Source organism: Sceloporus occidentalis, unplaced genomic scaffold (assembly GCF_023333645.1).
Source record: "Sceloporus occidentalis isolate IW3139 unplaced genomic scaffold, rSceOcc1.0.p SCAF_1, whole genome shotgun sequence".
Taxonomy (NCBI): Eukaryota; Metazoa; Chordata; class Lepidosauria; order Squamata; family Phrynosomatidae; genus Sceloporus; species Sceloporus occidentalis.
The window spans coordinates 224,823,559-224,844,986 of NW_028316981.1; the positions used below are offsets into that span (position 1 = coordinate 224,823,559).

At 41.3% G+C, this 21,428-nt stretch overlaps 1 protein-coding gene across 1 annotated transcript; it reads left to right on the plus strand.

Moving 5' to 3' along the window:
* Nucleotides 1-2,909: 2,909 nt before the first annotated feature.
* Nucleotides 2,910-21,105, plus strand: PLA1A (phospholipase A1 member A). The gene is made up of 11 exons (XM_089489277.1): nucleotides 2,910-3,183; nucleotides 6,857-7,055; nucleotides 10,459-10,636; nucleotides 12,868-12,976; nucleotides 15,591-15,692; nucleotides 16,638-16,727; nucleotides 17,310-17,477; nucleotides 18,365-18,454; nucleotides 19,099-19,207; nucleotides 19,477-19,644; nucleotides 21,024-21,105. Exons 1-11 carry the CDS (start codon nucleotides 3,117-3,119, stop codon nucleotides 21,103-21,105), a joined length of 1,362 nt encoding a protein of 453 aa, XP_089345403.1. The 5' UTR covers nucleotides 2,910-3,116.
* The last annotated feature ends 323 nt before the right edge of the window (nucleotides 21,106-21,428 follow it).

Below are 21,428 nucleotides of genomic sequence, written 5' to 3' on the forward strand. Positions count from 1 at the left end.
GTATTTAGGTTTTGGAGAGAGGTCCATAAAGAGATTAAAAAAATAGTGACAATTAGAGATAAACCAAACCCCTTAATGTATCTTCTTAATATTACCGATTTGAGCAAAGAGGAAGCTTATAAAGAAAAGATAGTTTTTTATATGATCATCGCCGCAAGAGCAGTGATTGCCAAGAAGTGGAAGACGGAAGACTTGCCGTCGATTGAAGACTGGCGTCTAAAGGTGATGGAGTATTCTGAAATGGATAAGTTAACAACCTTGATAGGGAAAGGGAGTTTAGATGAGTTTAATAGGGAATGGGATCCTTGGGATAGATATTTACATAATAGGGGATAGTTACTGGGATGGTTATTCTCAGTGATCTCTAGGTTAAAGTGGAAAAGGGGAAAATTGTAGGTTTCAGAACCAGGGGAATTATTGGGATCCTTCTTATTAGAGTGGTTGCCTATTTCCTATGGTGTGAGTATAGAACGAAAGTTTGGATGAATAAGAGTTTGTTTTAATATTAGGCCAAAAGAGAGGGTGGAAGATGCGAACCTAAGGAAGTCAGTAGAGAAGATAGAAGATAGAAGTAGAAGGGAAAAAGTGATAACAAGAAATTTGTATAGTGTATTGATTTTTATTTTGGTATTCGTTTTTCTTTTGCATGTTTGTTTTGTTTGTATGGTTGATATTTGTTTAATAAAAATAAATAAATAAAAAAGAACATTCCTTTGCTCGAAAAAACCTTAAGGCACACACACAAAATGGGAAAAAAGCCCAGTCTCAACAAATAAACTGTGATTGAAGCCCCAGCAAGAAATGGTAGAGTTGAGGGGATCCTCAAGGACCATCCAGTCCAACCCCCTTCTGCTATGAAGTAATACATAGGAATACATGGGATCCTAGTGGACATGTAGTCTGACCCCTATTCAACATCAGGATGGCACTGGAAGATGGGACAAACCGAGGGTTTTCTCGGCATAAAGAGGAGTTTTGCCATGGGCTGCCCCTGACGCTGAGACAGTGTGACCCTCACAGATGAGAAGGGGAGGGTGGTGTGCCAAATGGCAATGCTCTTCTGCCAACCAGGAATCCTCAAGAAGGAGCGGAGTGGGATGCAATGGCAGGAATTCTGCCATGGATAAAACCTAGCATTCAAAGGGATTGCCAGGGGTCATCCAACCCCCCTTCTACCATGAAGGAATACCTAGGAGCTGGAGTTGAAGCTGAGAGCATGTCAATTGCCCAAGGTCAGCCAGTGAATTTCTATGGTGAACTGGGAGGCTAGAGTCCTGATCCCAGCTGAGCCATGTAAATCCACAGGGTGACATTGGGTAAGTCACACTCTCTCATTCATGGATATTCATTGGCAAGGAGAGTGCACATTCTCTCAGCCTCAGAGGTAGGGCATGACAAACCTCTCTCTCCAGCTCTCTCAAGGTGATTCTAAGGTAAACGTACTTTTTATTTTGCATTGTATATATATATATATATATATATTTGGCAAGGAGAGTTCAAAATATCCATGAATAAGAGAGTGTGGTGTATCCAAAAATGGGGTCGGATGAGATGACCCTTGGAATCCCAAGCTCCAATGCTAGAATTTCACCCTTCTTCTCTTCTGTGAGAATTTGAATGGCAGAGCATGGCATAAAGGGCAGAAAGCCTCCCCTTTTGTTCTCTTTTGTTTTTCAAAGCAAAGCTGTGAGTGAGCAAAGATGGGGGGGGGATCACCCTAACAAAGGAAATAGCCTCTGGTAAAACCCAGGATGAATGGTAGCTTTTCTTACGCAAAATACCCAAATTCTGGCCATCGAATTGTCAGCTGAAAGTCTCGTCTCTTCACTTCATTTGGAAATGATTAAAAATCAAAATTCTTACTCATTGATCGAGAAGTGATCAGAATTTCTTCTCTCTAAAATGCTTTCGAAATTTTCGAATCAGACATATTTCTACTAATTTTCAAATTTTTGAGAATATTCTTTACATCACTACTGAAAACCATCAAGCCCTATGATGAGATGCTTAGGGAGCTGGGTATGTTTAGCCTAGAGAAGAGAAAGTTAAGCGGTGATATGAGAGCCCTGTTTAAATATTTGAAAGGATGTCATATTGAGGAGGGAGTAAGCTTGTTTTCTGCTGCTCCAGAGAACAGGACCCGGAACAATGGATGCAAGCTACAGGAAAAGAGATTCCACCTGAACATTAGGAAGAACTTCCTGACAGTAAGGGCAATTTGACAGCGGAACACTCTTCCTCGGAGTGTAGTGGACTCTCTATCCTTGGAGGTCTTTAAGCAGAGGCTGGATGGCCATCTGTCGGGTATGCTTTGATTGTGAGTTCTTGCATGGCAGGGGGTTGGACTGGGTGGCCCTTGTGGTCTCTTCCAACTCTACAATTCTATGATTCTTGTGTGAATGGAATATAATAAGCTGTTAGCAAAATAAAGGAACAACAAATCATTTAGTGATGTGGCTATTGTAAATCCACATGCAACAGCAGCCTTAACAATGGAAAAAATAAATACTATCAAACTATGCAAGAAGGTTCTCATCTGGATGCAGTCACAATTGGGCTTAACAAGAAAATGACAGTCTTTGTGACAAGCACAAAACATAGTTTTGCAGGAGGCGCTTGGTTCATTCATTCATGAGATAAAATGTGACCTTAGGACACAAACAGTCTCTCCTGACCACTGGCAGCATCTTACTTGATGCCCTCTGCCTTTAGTCTTGGGCCGCTACCAAACAATAGCATGTTTCATCTCTATCTTTGAAACAGGAATAGAAAAGAGGGTGTTGACACTTTTCCAGATGAAGCTTTGATTCATTCTTTGTTTGTCCAGCAGTCTGAACAAGGTGGTTATTGAAATGCCCCATTGTCACACTCTTGTCAACAGCACCTCCTCCTTCCAGCTGATTCCTGGGACTGAATCAATTCTCTGTGCAAATGAATATTGCAAACAAGGCAAGAGGCAACTGTCTGAATTCCCCCATGCTAGAGTCTCTGTACTTGTGGATCATTAACCAACACAAAACCAACTCACAAGCTGGATTTGAACCCACATTTCCTTTTATTCATTCTGGGCTTTTATATCTGCAAGTGTGTTGAAGAATCTGGTTAAAAAGCTGGTTATGGCTCCTGGCAGGTGGTTTGTCGCAGTATTGACAATGCAGCTGTTTTTCATCTTTGCTGATACAGGTAAGGAAAGTCTGACAGGAATTAGAATGGTAAACATGGAGGGCCAGGCTGAACCAATTAATAACTTTGGTCTTTTAAAAAGGTTTATGTGGGTGAGGGTCTCCATGCAGTTCCATGACTTAGCTTATGTCTATTTTAAGTAAGTTGCTGGAAAGCATGATCAAACATGAGTTCTTAATCGTACAGAAGAACAGGTGTTGCAGAATTTAGAATCAGTATGGCTTTTGCAAAGGTAAGTTCTGTTTGTATGGCAAAGGTCCAAAACACACTGCAGAAATAATGCAATTTGAGACCACTTTAACTACACGGGCTCACTGTTGGGAATCCTGGGAATTGTAGTTTGTTGTGGCATGAGAGCTCTCTGACAGAGAAGGCTCACAAAGCTACAGTTCCCAGAATTTCCTAGCATTGACACAGGGCAGTTAAATTGGTCTCAAACTGGATTATTTCTGCAGTGTGTCTTGCACCTTTGCCAATTATTTGTGAGTGGGTAGGAGACTCAGTGTGGTGTAGTGGCTCAAGCTTTGGACTACGACTCAGTAGACCAGATTCAATCTCTGCTCAGCCATGGAAACCCACTGGGTGATCTTAGGCAAGTCACATTCTCTCAGCCTCAGAGGAAAGTAGTGGTAAAAATCCTTTAATAATAATAATAATTTGTTTTATTTATATACCGCTATCCCAAAGATCATAGCAGTGAACATCAAGTAAGCTAATTAGCAAGTAAGCTAATTTGCCTCCAACAATCTGGGTACTCATTTTAGCGACCTCAGAAGGATGCAAGCCTGAGTCGAGCTTGGGCCCTTTTGCTGGTCTTGAACTCGCAACCTTTGACCAAATCTTGCTAAGAAAACCCTGTGATAGCATCACCATACATTGGAAACAACCTGGAGCCACACAACAACACAGTTGCAGTTCTGCAGCAGTTCTTGCATCCCAAAAAGGTGCACAAGGGAGCATAATTAATTAATTAATTGTATTTATTCCCAGCTCTTTAGAAATGGCTCCTATTTATTTATTTATTTATTTATTTATACCCCTCCTCTTTATTCCTTTGAGCACCTCTGTATGATGAAGTCAATCTGAGGCTTAGCTGACAAGCAGCAACTGGGAAGCTGGAAAACTTCGGCCTGAACAGACAGGCCAAAATAAAGCTGCTTTGGGTCACTTTGGAGGTATGCTGTTTAAATGACACATGCATCTTAAGAGGCCAGAAGCTGCGCTAAAGCTATGCTCCAGTCCTTGGGACTCTTTTGGACTCTTCGGACGCATGCATCATTTAAACAGCATACCTCCAAAGTGACCCGAAGTAGCTTTATTTTGGCCTGTCTGTACGGGTCCTATCTCTGGTTGAAAAATGGGATCAACAGTAAGCCGAGAATCATAATAACCACCTGTTTGACATACTTAGTAATGCTTTATCCACCATGAGACTGTTCAGGGACACAATGATTTTAGTTTGATTTGACTGTGTTGAGAGAGTTGTGATTGCTTCCAGACATTTTTGCAACATGCCAGAAATTATGGCCAAGTACCAGAGAAGACACACAAATAAAGAACAATGTTACAGAAAAAAAGGATTACCAGTATGGAAAAACCCAACCTATTATTTGTTTCAAGCAGAGGCACACACACACACACACACAACACACACTTGCTTCTGGTAATGCCCTAAAATTTCAATATAACCTGATTAGCTGTTGCATTGCCCCAATTTAAACAGGCTCTGTATCAAATCATTATTGAACCAAAGTTTTGGCCTTGTTGTCCATTTGGCCTGTCCTCCAGGCTTTCATATTAGAACTCAAGATTAGCAAATCTTTATACTCAAAGTTCGTCCTTGATACTAGGCAAAGAAGCAGACACTGTCAGTTACCAAATATTCCAACTTTTAATTGAAATAGTTATCAGGAGGGGTAGGAATCAAGCAAAATTTCACTAGAGGAGCAAATGGTAAAACCTCACACTTCATTCTTCAGTGTGTTATTATGGCATATGTGCCCTTCTAACAATGTTTTCTGCATCCTATCCTTAAGAGAGATCACAAACAGCATGTAAATCTACATTTTACTTTCCCTAGGCTGCCACATGTAAGATGGGGAACAAGCAAAATTATAATGACACATCAGTACGGAAATTAGATTTTACTGTTAGGAAGTTTAAGAGAACTGGTTGGGAATTCCCACAGCATTTTATATGTTCAAAAATGCCTTTTCAAGGCATGCATGCAAATGTATTGTCCCCTGCTTTGCATACTGGAGGCAGGACATGGAATGCCGTGTTTGCCTCCCAAAGTTTCAGTCCAAATAACCTCTGCAAGAAGCTGGGTTACTGGGCTGAATAGACGTTTGACCACCTCTAGGTGAGTTCTTATGTTCTGAAATCTATCACCTGTTTTGGATGTCAGGTTGAAAAGATGTTGGGGAATGATTAAAGCTTTCATTAAAAATGAAGTATTCTGCGCATTAAACCCACCTAAGCATAGGAGAATTGCATAGGTCATGCATTTGTGCAATCATTTCATTCATCTTTTCACCACTGCAATACAGTCAGCCCTCCACATTTGTAGCTTTGACTTTTGTGAATTTGATTATTTGCAGATTTCATTAATATTTTCTCTCTAGGAAATCTCTAGGTCCTCCAGCACATATCTGCCTGAAGTTGACCATAGAGTCATACTGGAAGATCTAGAGATTCCTAGCGAAAACACTTCTCTTGCCATTTGTAGCTTCTCCAGCATGATTATGTGGTCAGTTTGTGGTAGATGCTGACCACAGAGTTATGCCAGAGGACCTAGAGATTCCTAGAGAGGTGTCTCTCAGTTTAAAAAAAATAGTGGGTTTTTTTAAATTGTGTTTTCCCCACTTTCACAGGGTTCCTGTGTGCCTAACCCCAGCAAATGTGGAGGGGCTGTGTACTTTATGAACACAGCACAGGCAGAAAAGTCTTCATGGTACCACTGGCCCCATACAGATGGGCCAAAATAAAGCTGATTCGGGTCACTTTAGACTAGAGGTATACTGTTTAAATGATGCATGCATCCTAAGAGTCTGGAAGCCACACCAAAGGCACCATCCAGTCCTAAGACTGGAGCACAGCTTTGGTGCAGCTTCCGGATTTTTAGGATGCATACATCATTTAAACAGCATACCTCCAAAGTGACCCGTAGCAGCTTTATTTTGGCAGTCTGTATGGGGCCACTATTACCTGAAGACCGACTCATATAACTGGATGCAAAGTTGATCCTAAATTTTTTAACTTGTGAGAATAGATAGATGTACCTTAAATACAGAGCCAAGGAAAATAAATTGTTTTCTAATGAGTTGGTTTTCTGACTAGTTACTTTTTGCAGTAATGAGCTGGGAAGGAATTACCCCCACCCCACCCCACCCCAATTAGCTATAGCAGTAATTCACTGCTTCTCTGTAGTATGAAAACAGGAGCCTTATTGCATGACAAAAGAAAGCTAAGACAAATCTAGACAACAGCCACTCCAAAGTCAACTACCTGAGGACTTCAACCACTCTTTGTATGCATAACAGAAGACATGCTGTGAAACAGAAAGACTATGCAAGCAATCAAAACTGACCTCTGCATTCAAAACACTCCTGTTATTCCATTTGTTGAATACATAACATCTGGCTTTGCCTGATTTGTTGATACCTCATTTCAGGAGCTGAAACTATCCAAATTCAAGGATGCACTGATTTCCAGTCTGCGAGTTTACTACGGGGTACCAATCTCAAAGTCCAGTTTCTTCTGTTCCCTCCTTCAAACCCAAGATGTGGACAGTTGCTGTCAGTAAGTGAGGCTATCCAGAACTCCAGCTTCAACACCAGCTTGGGGACCAAAATAATCATCCATGGGTTCAGGTACAGTCACACAAAAATAAACAATCTGGTCTTGCACACAATGTAGGACTAAAAGAAGGAGGAGATTGATGGCAACCCAAACCATTGATTTGATGTTAGAAGCCTAGTCGAAATATGAAATTAGAAAACTTGGTGATCTCCAGTCTTTTTTGCCGTAATATTTTTATTTACTGTTATTTATTTCAGTTTGTATATTCCACATTTCAGGGTTACCATTACCAACATAGCTCACAACATATAAGGCACAACATATCAAAATCATACTATAAAAAATTAACATAGCCAAAAATATAATAGCTGCAGTAGAAGAATAAGTAGAGACAACAGAATAATGGAAGTGTAGGATCCATCCAAAGGTGACTGCAATGAAATAGTCTTTAGGATATGAAGTCAAAGGCTTTCATGGCTGGCATCCATAGTTTTTTTGTGTTTTTTTCGGGCTATGTGGCCATGTTCGAGAAGAGTTTATTCCTGATGTTTCACCAGCATCTGTGGCTGGCATCTTCAGAGAAATCTTCTCTAAAGATGCCAGCCACAGATGCCAGTGAAACATCAGGAAGAAACTCTAGAACATGGCCACATAGCCCGAAAAACCCACAAAAAACTATAGTCTTTAGGATCCTCTTCCAAAGTCAAACAGAGGTTGGTGGTATTTCTCCAGGAAGAGAGTTCCGAAATGACAGGGCTATTCCTCAGGTTCTGGAAAGAGATCTGAGAGAATTTTACAATTTTTGAGTGCGGTCCACCTCATTTGTCCCCAGCTGCTATATTTTAACCTTCTGCCCCACTGATTTGTTTTAGCCGTGGAATTACATTTGCTGTTGGGTTATGTTAACACAGAGCCCCTGAAAACAAGGTATGTTTATTATCTAATAGTAAGTGCCTGTTGTGATAACGCTAGTATAAATGAATGACTTGAAGGCATGCAACAACAACATTTAATAAAAGAATCAAACTAGGAATCAGTATATTTGTGGACATGGAACAAATGTGTCTTCCTTGCTTCCTGGAATCCCTAAACACTATGAATAGTTAAAAGTCCTAACTAGCCAAATGTTTCTGACAGGGGAGTATATCACATGGAGCTTTTTGGAGATTTTTCAGCTCAGATCCGGGTCCAATGATGCAGATTAACGTCATAACGTGAATGCGTTATCACATGTGATTCATTTCTCTAGGCACTCCTTCCGTGGCGCTTCCACAGTCAATCCAAAGTGACTCCTCATTTTGGTGAATTCGGTCCAAAAGTGAATTCACAGAATTCGTATTCAAGCTCACTTCAATTTCACTCTGAATTGGTCTGGTGTGGAATGCAACTTTGCTTCCCTCCCGGTACACCCCCCAAAAAAAACGCAAAAGAGGCGAAATTTCCCATGATGCTGCGCTGCAATTTTGCCCCAATTGCTTCCGTTGCTCAGAAGGGTAGATGACAGGGATGGAGGGAATGAACAGGAGGCTGGGGGGAGAGATGGGAGGCTGGGGGGAGCAACAAACTCCAACTCCCAGAATTCCATAGCACTGAGCCAGGACAGTGAAAGTGAAGTTAAACCAGAGCCAATTGTTACAAAGGGAAGGAGAGTGGATTGGATTCAGGGAGGTGGTATTTTAGGGAGCATAGAGAATAATTATAATAATTATAATTTTAAAAATGTTTTTAAAATATTATTATTATTATTATTATTATTATTAATTTATTTTTATTAGTTTGCTGAGGCACCAGAGCTTCCTGGCAGACAAGGCTCAATGTCTCAGGACACTATAGTTCCCAGAATTCCATAGCACAGAGCCAGGACAGTTAAAGTGGATTATTTCCCAGTGCAGATGCAACCTAAGAGAAGGCAACTGTTACAAAGGGAAGGAGAGTGGATTGGATTCAAGGAGGTGGTATTTTAGGGAGCATGGAGAATAAGGGAAACTGGATCATTTCTGCACTCCTCCAAAACGGGTCTCCTTCAGATCCAAAGGATTTACTTCCAAGTAAACCTGCAGCTTCTACACTGATTATTTTGCAGTGAATAATAATAATAATAATAATAATAATTCCATAATAATAATAAATGGATGGGGGCTCTGACACAGAGGATAGATATAGATATGGCCGAAATGGATGAGGAGAATATCAGGAAAATAGATGTAGATATAGCTGAAATAGATGAGGAGAATTACAGGAGGATAGATGTAGATGAGGCTGAAATGGATGGGGGCTGGAGGACCTGTTTGAATTTGGCTGCCAGGGATGGAAAATAGAAGGGAGTCATTCACGTGAGGCTGTCATTCACATGAAAGTGGAACCAGGCTCCCTTCTTCACCCTGGAAGTGCAAAGTTTCAGAATGCGTTCAGACTGAGCATGCACAAGGGTCCCAATTCGAATCAAGTTGAATCCGCATGGTATGTCCTGGTGTGGTAATACAATGTGCACTCACTCCACTTTGCTTGAATCTGCATCACGTGACTTGCTTGGAATCGAACTGACTCCGCTTCCCCCTCGATTCGGAAGGGCAACAGAAAGGCAACCAGGTGTGGTAAAACATCATGTTTTAACATGAATTCACATTGCTAGACAGAAGTGACTCTGGATCTGGTGTGAAAAAACATCTCTTTTCGCATTGCTAGAACAGGAGTGACTGCGGATCTGAGCTGCAAATCCCCCACGTGTGAGGAGCCGATACAGTCATATTATGCCATTGCTTTCAAATACCAAATTTAGGTTACTCTTCAGTACACTTTCACTTTTCATGTTTTTTACCTGAAAGAAGCAGTTTAAACTTGGGGTCAAAGTAAATGCAAGCGATGGGAGAATCATTAATCCCAATTTTCTCACACTGTGCTCTCTCTCTCTAACACAAACACACCAAATAGCTTTTTGGGCAGCACAGTCTTTTTTTAACCCTGTTCCTCTTTATATGGACAACTTGAAAAACTCTTTTTTACAACACTTGGAACAGCATTTGAGCTTCTCCTTTGAACTATTTATTTTTAACCCTGGCCGCTTTTATTCCCAGAGATTTGCAAACATCTGCAATGCATATATGCATTTGATTTCAGACACTGGGACTTCTCAGAGTATAGAATATCCTTGCCTTTTGTAATAATATTCCTTTTCCCGAGCCAGTGTGATATAGCTGTTTAGTGTTCAACTAGGATTCTAGGAGACTAGGGTTGAAATCCCAACTCATCCATGAAATCCACTGCATCACTTGGGCAAGTCACATTTCTCAGACTCAGGGGAAGGCCATGGCAAACCTCTTCTGAACAATATTTTCAAACCGTGGATGCTTGAATCCATGGATTAAAAATTCACAGATACAGACGGCTGACTACGTCAAACCTTGTGGATTAGATTTCACTCTGTGGGAAAGAGTATCCACATGCATTTAGCTATTTCCTTGTGTTTTTCCTCAGGGCATTAGGCACAAAGCCCTCCTGGATAAATGGGCTAATTGAGGCCTTGTTGCGGTCTACCCAAGCCAATGTCATTGCTGTGGACTGGGTCCAGGGAGCTACAGCTGCCTATCATACTGCAGTAGAAAATGTTATGAAGCTGGGACTGGAGATATCCAGTTTCATCCGAAGATTGCTGGTAGGTAGAAATGTACAAAATGAATTCAGGAATTTGGTGAATTGTAGCAGTTGGCATTGAATCCACAATAATTCACACAGTGTTTCTTTCTCAGTTGGGGGGGGGGGGGGGGATCCAGTGGGGTCTTTTTTTCAACACATAAAACTATGCAAAAACTATTTAATCAGCTCAACAAAAGAGCTCCAGTATAATTGCCTTGCTCCTGGATAAGTAGTAGATAAGGAGTGGCTTCTTCTCCAGCTGCATCACTGGGTACAGTAGAAGAGAGTTTGGTTATTCTTCTTTGCAAAGAGAATTTGAAACACAATGTGCCAATGCGTTTTTGTTGCTTCAAGGATTAACTGCTGTCTTATGTTGCAGGTATTGCTGTCCTTGAAGATAACTGTAAAGATACTTGTAGTACAAAATGCAAGTGCTTTCTTCCTGCTAGATTACAGAAGCATATGTGACTGATTTCATAACAATTGCAGTGGTTGCCAGCTTATTTCTTCACCAAATTCACGCTTCTGGCGTGTATCTTTAAGGTCCAGCATGTCCCAACATGCATATAACCTGGGCCACTTCTTTTTATAAATCCCCCTTCAGCTGATCAGGTCTTAAGTCCATGAGTCCATCCCCTGCTCCTCCTGCAGTGGAAGCCTAGGATGGGGAGGCCACATTTTCTCCAATATGGCATACTCAGGAAGAGCAAAGACTGTTCAGCATCATAGCCTAGGCCTGTTACATAAACACATCCTAACCAGACCTGACTGGAGAAAAAAGAACTCATAAAGAGACATGTCATGTATGCTACCTCTGGGTTTAAAGCAGATTTTATGTTGGTTTTGTCTTCAACTTACCATTAAAAAGTGGTGGTGGGGGGGGGGGGGGAAGAAATCTAGTAGTATCTTTAAGACTGACTGGTTTTAGAATGCACTTGCATTGATTTCAGTCTACTTTTTCAGAAGAACTGAAAAAGTTAGTATCATACAACAGGTATATTAGCAGTCTCCCAGTTAGGTAGATCATTAAATGGAAAGTGCATGAAAGTCAAAGTCATGAAGTTAAGTGTAGTCTTCAGTGGCAGCTTGCTATGAGAACTGCCATAAGAGAAAATTACCTGTAGACCTGAACAGTTACCTAAATACTTACTTGGAGAGTAAGATAAACTCCAGAGACAACACTTTTTCTCACGTCACCATGAATCTCATTTGCAAATAGACACATTTTGGATTTCTAAGAATATGGCCAACTTAGTAAAAGAAAAATTGACATTTTGCCAAAAACGTTTTCAGATTATAAGGACACTGTGTAACAGATAATTTGAAAATATTAAAAGCCCTTGAGAAATATTACAGAAATTTATATATGAAGGGCAACAAATAGTCCCCTAAATGGAAGCTTATCTAGATAGACTCCAATTGGATAAAATATGGCTGGAACAAAAGCAGAGTTTGAATGGGCCTGTGACAACCATGGAGCTTTTTGAGGCAATTGAAAATATTATAAAACAATATCAGTAGTTCCAAATGCTTTGGTAAACAGAAATTGATTTAGCTCGGATTTAAAACCATTTAGCAAAGAGGCAGTCCGAAGATGTACTGGGAGGCTGTTCCAGGAATATGGTGTGTCAAGTGAAAATGGACGTAACTGAGTGAAGGAAGAGGAAACTCTTGGTTGAGTGAGAAGTCCAGTGTTCTTGGACTTCTCCGCACCTTGCAAAGAATGCTAAAATCCCATTCTTTCAAAAAGCCGGAGAAGTCTGGATCAGGTACAGGATGCCATGATCGGGTACAGGATGCCTCCTGCCTGGGCACAGAGGCATGCAATAAAATCTGTGTTTAAAAGTTTTCATCCCATGCCTATCTTGGGAGAAAAGAATGGGAAAGGGCAATGTGATCATTAATAAATACAGTTGGCCCTTCTTATACACAGATTTTTTATACACGGATTCAAGCATCCAAGGTTTGAAAATGTTCAAAAAAAGTATAAATTTCAAATATCAAACCTTCATTTTCCATTTTTTATAAGGGACACCATTTTGCTATGTCATTATATTTAATGGGACTTGAGCATTCACGGATTTTGTTATTCACGGGGGATCTTGGAACCAAACCCCAGCATATAACAAGGGCCCACTGTATATAGATACTATATCCTTTCTTGAAGAGAGGCTACTTTGATAAGGAAATGCTGAAGTTGCCTGTATTATTCCATCTTCCTCCTCCTCTTCTTATTCTTTGAATCTTTAGGCCACAGGAGTGCCAGAGACATCCATCCACCTTATTGGGGTGAGCCTTGGCGCCCATGTTGCAGGCCTGGTGGGTCATTTTTTTGATGGCAGACTGGGAAGGATTACTGGTAAGGAGGTAAAAATCCAACAAGCTCAAAGTAACAAGATTTACCAGACTTCTGACCTTAAAGGCTGCATCCACACTGCAGAAATAATCCAGTTTGACATCACTTTAACTGCCATAGCTCAGTGCTATGGAATTCTGGGAACTGTCGTTTTGTGAGACATTTAGCCTTCTCTGTCAGAGAGCTCTGGTGCCACAACAAACTACAATTCCCAGAATTCCATATCATCAAGCCATGGCAGTTAAACTGGCATCAAACTGTATTATTTCTGCATTACAGATGTAGCCTTAGAAAACAAAAACACTGACTTTCAATTATGCCTACTGTGACTAAAGGAGACAGATTTCTTGGAACATGGTTCATAATATTTTGAATTTTCTAGTTCCGTGTCATGGCATTACTTTTGCGTCAGGTCACCAGTTTTGCTGCCAATGTAAAGCACTAGTGTAAACAAATTAAAATCTATGCCAGTACCTTAGTCTGCTTTACTACCAAATACTACAGTAGAGTAGCAGAATAAATAATACCATTCATGCTATTGTTTGATAATACCATGCCATAACACAACTATGCACTACTGTGCTGTGTTTCGTAATACTACCCTGCCATGTATGGCTTCAGAAAGACCTAAAGGAAATTTGGACACAAGGATCTTTTACTCATTTGGGCCTTCTTTTATTCATTTGGCAGATGGATTAGGGATCCTCTTCCTTTGCAAATATGTCCCATTGAACCTTTCTGTCCAATTGAATCTTCAAACTAAAAAGAATGGAAAACAGATACACGATGGCCCAAAACACATGGGCAAAAAGTGCTGACTTTTAGCCACATTGGGGCATGGTGTTTAGATGATACAGTACATGTCCTGAACATGGCTGGATGCCACACTGATGTTTCATCAAGCAAGAAAAGCCAGGCCAAAAAGTAGCAGGTATAATACACTCCTTCTGGCAGCCTGGTTCAGGCCCTGGCCTTTGCCACTGCCATGGTCTTGGCACGATGGGGGTCAGTGCAGTCCTGATGCAGTCCATTTGGCCCATTAGCTCCAGGCCAATGGCAAGGATGATTATTTGCACAAACCAAAAGGGCTCCAAAGTTGTTCTTCATCTGGCTTAATGACATTTCAGAAGTTTGGAAGTGCATCTCTATTTCAAATATACTTCTCTTGGGAAAAGACTGTAAATGTTAATGTGTAGATGATACATTTACAAGAGTAGCCATGCTGGCCATACAGCAAAATATAATAACATCCAAAATCCACAAAACAGTACAGTGCACCCGCATCATATGCGGGTTTGAGCATATGCTCAAACCTGTGTAGAGCCGTATGGGGCACAGGGGGCAGCGCGTCCCATTTGAATGAATGGGGTGCGTGCCCATGGCTCAAGCATATGTGGGGGTGTGTGTGTCCGGAACGGATCCCCCACGTAAGCCAAGGGTGCACTGTATAACCTTTATTGGGCCAACCCAAAATGCAAAAATACATAATGCAAGCTTTCAAAGCTCCATTATTTTTCAGTTGCTAATGGGGTTTAAATTTTATTGCCTGGATTTTGTGAGTCTTTCTCTCCAAGATGGTAGTAAAAACATTCCTTTTGTTGTGCAGGAACAGTCCTTTCGACAAAAGACATGCTTTTACAACCGTCTCCCTTGGAAAGAGAACAGACGGCATGCAGAGAAAGCTGCTACTCTCCCACTCTGTTTCAGCTTTCTTTTCTCGTGCATTAAAATTTAGTGTATATTCAGAACAGGCACTCCCTCAATCACATGTGATTGCCCTTAACTGCATATCTTGCATTTAGAGTGTTTTGTAAGTGGTCATTGGAAGGTAACTGGCAAAACCCATCTCTGATTATTTCTTGGCTAATTCATAAGTTGACAGGGGACTTGAAGGCACAGATACACATACTGTAAGATCAATGCAGGCTTAATTTTCCATTCTGATTGCTGATGCACATATCTGAGAAAGTCTTTGATGGGATAATCACAAGAGATTAACACTATGTGTTCCCCTTGATTTCTGAGTTGACCCTTACAATGAGGAGGAAGAAAGCATGGGGAACAGGAAGAGTGTGCAAATTGAGAATTCCCCCAAAGACTGCAGAGACGATATGAGTGCTGACGGAATAATGAGCCATTTATTGGTGTTGGTCCCCTACATGGCAAAAACTTGATTTTGCCACTTTCTGAAGCTAGCACTGTTTCATCCACATTCTAAAATTTCATAACACAGGAATGAACAGTCTGCAATCTGTGGCATCTAACATGCACAAATAAACACTATTGGGTGCAAAAAACAGGAAACTGGCATGAGACCACAGTCCAGATCGAGATTGTGGTCTAGCTTAGCTCTGAAGTCTTTTCTCCAAAATAAAGGCAGTCAATTTAAGCACATTGGTTTAAACACACCACTTCCATAATGTCTAGTTGGCTTTCACTCTCAATGGAACAAGATTCTTGTTCCTTCTGGAAAAGTGAAATATGCAACACTCTATTGCTCAGCATACTCCAGCTTTCTCTTGGAGTGTATTGTTTTCAAAACATATGTCTGATCTTGCAAAACATTGCAAAAGGAAATACTGCTGTATTTTTGGACATTATTTTCATCATGTTCCAGGTCTGGATCCTGCTGGGCCCAAATTTACCCGAGCCAGCCGTGAAGAGCGCCTGGATCCTGGGGATGCTCTCTTTGTGGAAGCTGTTCACACAGATGCAGACAGTAAGCTGTTTGTATGTGTCTGGTCCATATTGTGCTCTTGTTAAAACTTTACTTGTTTTCCTCTCTATGCTGGAAGACCTTGTAGGTTTTTTACAGGTAGCCCTCTTTGTTGTGGTACATTGTCCCTTTATTGACTTAATCTACAGGAGATCTTTGCTTGCAGATCAGGTCCATCACTTTGCCATTCCCACCCCCCATCATTTTTGCTCTGCCATGTTCCTAGCAGATCCTAGGATACTGTTGTTTGTCTTGAAGTCATTTCCAGTTACACTAAGGTGAAACTGTTTCTTCAAAGAGAGGGTGCCAATGCCTTCCTCGCAGGCAGAGAGAATGTGACTTGCCCAAGGTCATCCACTGGGTTTCCACAGCTGAGCAGGAATTCAAACCTTGGTCTTCTGAAGTCCTAGTCCAACACTGAAACCACTACACCACACTGACTCTCTGGAAGAGAAGGTGTAAAAGAAGATATGTATCTACCCAGTGGAGTTTATCAAATGGGAGGAATTTCTCTTAAATTTGAATGAAAAGAAAGTGGGGCCAGAACGCATTCACTTAGTCGCTAGTTTCACACAATTACGTGAATACGCATTGCATTCGAACTGGCTCCCCATTGCCCGAATTTGTGTGTAGTGGGTTATCACGCAATAACATTAAACCCCATGACTGTGTTCAGATTACCATCGGATTATACTTCCAATTCCTCTTGTCTGATAAACTCCAGTACTAGCAGCATATACGGTGCTTACAGAGCTTTATGGGCAACACATATCACAGTCTGTGGCCCCAACAATCTTATAGTATAAAATATGAAATAGGTCAAGGTTTCAGGCAAAGGCAGTCAAAATGGATTATTGTCTGGGATTAAAATGAAGGAGATAAACCAAGAGCTATATGTGCCGAGAAAAGATTTGAAAGAAGTGGAATTCTAACCATGTCCTCTTTTAGATTTTGGCATCAGGATACCCGTGGGACACATTGATTACTACATCAATGGAGGCAAAGATCAGCCTGGCTGTCCCCGTTTCATCTCATCTGGTAAGAGTGGTTCAAGCTTATTACCTGAAGCTGCTTTTCATTGCTATTTGCCACTTGCACCCATTTCTCATTTTCAGATTTTGAGGGAATGGGTCAAAATGTACTTCTATAAGGAGCTTATTGCTCACCTTTTTAAATTGGTTCAAGTCTCATGGGCTGGAACCGGGACACAGGATGAAAGTGGGGATTATCGCTCACTAAATCGCTGCCAAACCACCAGTCACCATCAGGCCAGGTCCAAGTCAGCTCACAAACGCACTCCAACAGCACTTTTTAGAAGTTGGAAGCTTCCCAGCTTCTAAAAAGTGCTGGTGGGACCTAGCTTCGCCCTGGGCTGATTGCGGCTGGCAGTTTGGCAGCGATTTAGTGAGCAATAATCCCTGCCTTCAACCTGTGTCCCGGCTCCAGCCAGGGAGACTTGAACCGGTTTTAAGAGGTAAGCGATAAGCTCCTTATAGAAGTACATTTTGACCCATTCCCTCAAAATCTGAACTGATAGCCATCAAGAGTATGTGCCTATAGAAATGCCTGATGGCTTTGTCCATGGTCTAATCTTATATGCTTTCTCCTTTTCTTCTATAGGCTATCGCTATCTCATCTGTGATCATATGAGAGCTGTGCATTTCTATATTAGTGCCTTGGAAGACTCCTGTCACATGATGGCTTTCCCTTGCTCCAGTTATCAGAATTTCTTAGCTGGTGACTGCTTAGACTGCTTTAATCCTTTTCTGCTCTCTTGTCCCACAATAGGTAGGTTGTTGATTTAAAATTAAAATAGTTGTATCGGAAACCAAGAATGTAAAATTTAGTTACAAATGGAAATATCTCCTCTGCTTCCTCCTCCCTCAAGCAGCGGCTCCAAATGCCCCCCTTGCCTTTCTTTTAGGCCTGACTGGCCAAAAGTGCTGGCTTCAGGCCACGTTGGGGATGTAGTGTGCAAACGACACACACTCCCAAAGTGGGCTAAAGCCATGCAGAGAGCACATGGAGAGCCCAATTGTTCCTCGTGCAATCCTTTTGGTTCATCTGCTTCAGGCCTTAGCCTCCAGGACAGAAAAAAGTTTGAGAAGCAGAGAAAGAAGAGGAGGAGGAGGGATCAGGACCTCCAAGTCTCATTCCTCCTTGAGCAACTCTCATGCCCACCTGGAGAGCCCGCTGCACCGTTTGTGAACCACTGCAATAGTTTTTTATACAGAAGCTGTGGTTATCCTTATCTACAGAGAAATATCCTACATCCAAATTCTTCTGAAATATAAATTCTGCAGCTTGCATAAATTATGTAAAAATTTGAATAAAAAGGGATATTTGCTCATTTTACACCATTTAGCCTTCATCTGCTCATCATGGGGAGGATCCAGGTACTATGGTGGACTTGGAAGGTCACCTCCTGAAAGCTGTATCTTACATAACACATCCTCTCAAAACTTGAATTTCACCAAGATCACCAATTCAGACCTTTCCTTCACAAAGAGAAAGAGATAGGTAGACATTAAACAGTTACTAATGAAGGCTGAGATTTTCAATAAACTAGATTATCTTTTCAGTACCAGATGCCATGTTCACACTGCATTTGCACAACAATCAACAATAAACTGTGTTGGCATTCTGTACTCCTCTGCATTGTGTTTTTGTTTTAGGATTGTTGGACAATGGAGGAGTCAACATGAAAAAACTGCCCACAGAGGTAAAAGTCTACCTGGCCACAGCTGCATCTCCACCATACTGTGGTGAGTAAGCATAGGACATCTGGAAGGCTCAGGACTTTTTCTTAATATCACCCTAAATCAGTGTCATAAAATTCAAAATTCCACAAATGCTAACCTCTTCCACATGTTAACAAAGGCAGGAATCCTATAGGTTAGGTATGTTCGCATGATGTATATGTCAGTGTATACATTTAGGCATGCAGCAGAAGGAGGTATCCAATACCTTCTTATGGAGCTCCCCACCAACAACTGCAGGCAGAGGGAGGTGCCTGTTAGTGACCTGGGTAGGTCAGAAAGTGCCTAGGCAGCATCCAGCTGCAATTGCACAGCCAATAAAAAGGAACAGCCATGATCTCTCTGGGCCTCCAATGCTACTCAAAGCTGTGGTCTATGGACTGATGCAAAGAATCAGATGCTGATTCCTGGAGAGTTGCTGGGAAAGAAAGGAACAATTGTAGTCAATGGGTATGAAGTCCCTGGCGCATTTGAAAAGAAAAATGTGAGCCTCACCCATATCAGATTGCTTGACTTTGTTGTTTTACTTTCCTGCATGAGTCAAAGAAGTGATCTTATAAGAAATAGTTTTATGAGAAAAGCTACTGCAATTTTTTGTTATGGCTGGATAGACAATGCTTTCTACACAGAATATTTTTTTTATTTCCAAGTATACCATAGCCTCGTGGAATTTCACTTACAGCAGATGACAACTTTGAATATCAAAATTGAGATAACATTCCTCAGTAGCAACTCCTCATTCAACACAAACATTATTATGTGAGTAACAATGGAAACCTTGTTGTTTTTGGTTACTTACTGCCATTCCTGCATCATCTGGTGCCTTTCTAATGTGCCCCCCCAACACTCCACTGCCCACTTGTTTCTTGCCATACATATAGGATTGCATAACCACCATGTTAGTTCCTCTCTACAAGGGCCAGTTCTTTAATGACTCAGTAAAGCTTGGGTGACTGAAGAGAACTGCATATTTTATCCTTCACAAAAAGATCCCTGTGCTTAGCCATATCCCTTTTGGGGCTTTGCAGACCCAAGCAGCAGACCCTGGGCAAAGGCCTGCTGATGCACTCTGCTCCACTGTGCCAGATGGAAAGCGTGACGCTGCTGTACCGTCCTTCCAAGACCTGGAGTAGGAAGAAAGATGGTACCCCCATTGTTGGCCAGTTCTGTACTGCACAGTTGCCAGTAGATAAAGGGTAAGCTGGATATTCATTTTCCTTTGGCATGGAATGTGTACTTAATGTGAGAGAAAGCCACACAGAAATTAGCGAACCCTTCTCCCAAAGTTAAACAATACACACATATCAAGTTTGAGACATAGTTTTGACATGAACTTTTATTTATTGCCATTTTTACCAATCCAATCCCAAAGTGCCATAAATTTAATTTCACACAGCAGGAATCAAAACTTTAAATAAAGTGACAATATATACAAGGCCCCAACATTTTTTCTGCTCTGGATAACTTAGATGACTGCCTGAGTAATCAGCAATCCTTGGTTAATTTTTATTTTTTTTTTGAAAAGACCTTGAGAAAGTTGTGTTTGATATGACCTCTCAGAAGGAACCAATGTTTTCCAATGACCTTTCTGCCTTTCATTTAAAAAATAATAATCTCTGTCCCATGCACTCATCCACTCCACACAGTTTGTCTTGCTCCTCTCCCTAACTGGGAGCTTATAACCAGTTTGGATTGAAGCTCCCAGACTCCCCCAGTCAGCATGGCCACTGGGGGATTCCAGAAGTTGTAGCTACAAAAGGTATTGCTGCAAAGCTCTAGGAGTAGCCCGCCTTAGTGTGATCCTTCACATTTGCACTCCTACTTGGGAGATTGGACCTTATTCCCTTCATTTGCCCCTGATGAGGATCATCAAGGTTTACACTCCTTCTAATTCCTTTTACAAGCAGATGCTCCACTGGACACAGTAACTGGCTAGTTGTGGAATGAATGTTGAACAAACCATTTTACTTGGGCCTCATTTGATGCACTCAGCTGGCTTACTCTGAAGGCTGGGAGCAGAAGAGGGGTATACTCAGTACATAGATTCCAGTCTTTAAACACTACCTATTGGGATCCCTAAAAGAGCCCTGAAGGTGAAGTTACATTTAATTGGCATACCATGTGTCCCCAAGGGGTGGTGGTTAAAAAAGAAACATGGGGGTGTTTTGGGATTGCTGGGAAGGGCTGGCAAATGGAGTCAGAGTCCAGAGGGCTCCAATTTACCTTATGCTGACTTGATAGATTTTATGCTGGAATAGGAAGCCCCCATTCATGACCAAAGCTTTGAGAAACATATCCAACGGTAGTTGTGTTGGCCTTGTAGTGAAGTACAGTAACATCCAAAGTCCCCAAACAGTGATACCTTTTTGGCTGTACCACTATAGTTCCAGTGCTTATGTATGCATGTAGTTTAATAAAACATCTAAAAAACATTTTTTTACTGTACACCGCTATGATCATTGCGGAATAGCGGTCTATAAATAAAATAAAATAAAATAATAAATAATCTACTATAAATGTCAATTATTATTGGTGCTGTTAGCATTTTTTCCATTTTAGTCTGTTTCTCTTTCAGGAAAATGTTCTGCCTGTCTCAGATGCTGTCTCTGACTGGAAGTGTACCCCTTTTCCATCACCTCACAGGAGCTTGTATCTAACACAGCTGGGGAAGGGGGAACAAAAAACAATTGCAAGCCTCTAAGCATGAGGAGGGCATAACTAGTAGTGAAGTAATTTGAACACATGTTTTCTGACCTGAGAAAGAAAGTAAATGTGTGTTCATTTCCACTGCAGCTTACAAGCTATGCCTGCTTTTAGCCTAGACTTCTCAGGTTTGCATCTAAGGAGATCACAGGTGGAATGTATAGACAGGATGGTAACGCAGAAATGGAAACATCTTCATCATTTGCCATCCAACTATGGCTGTTCCGCTCCAGAGTTGTGATCTGAGAGTGGGATGGTAGATGCAGACTTGAAGCAG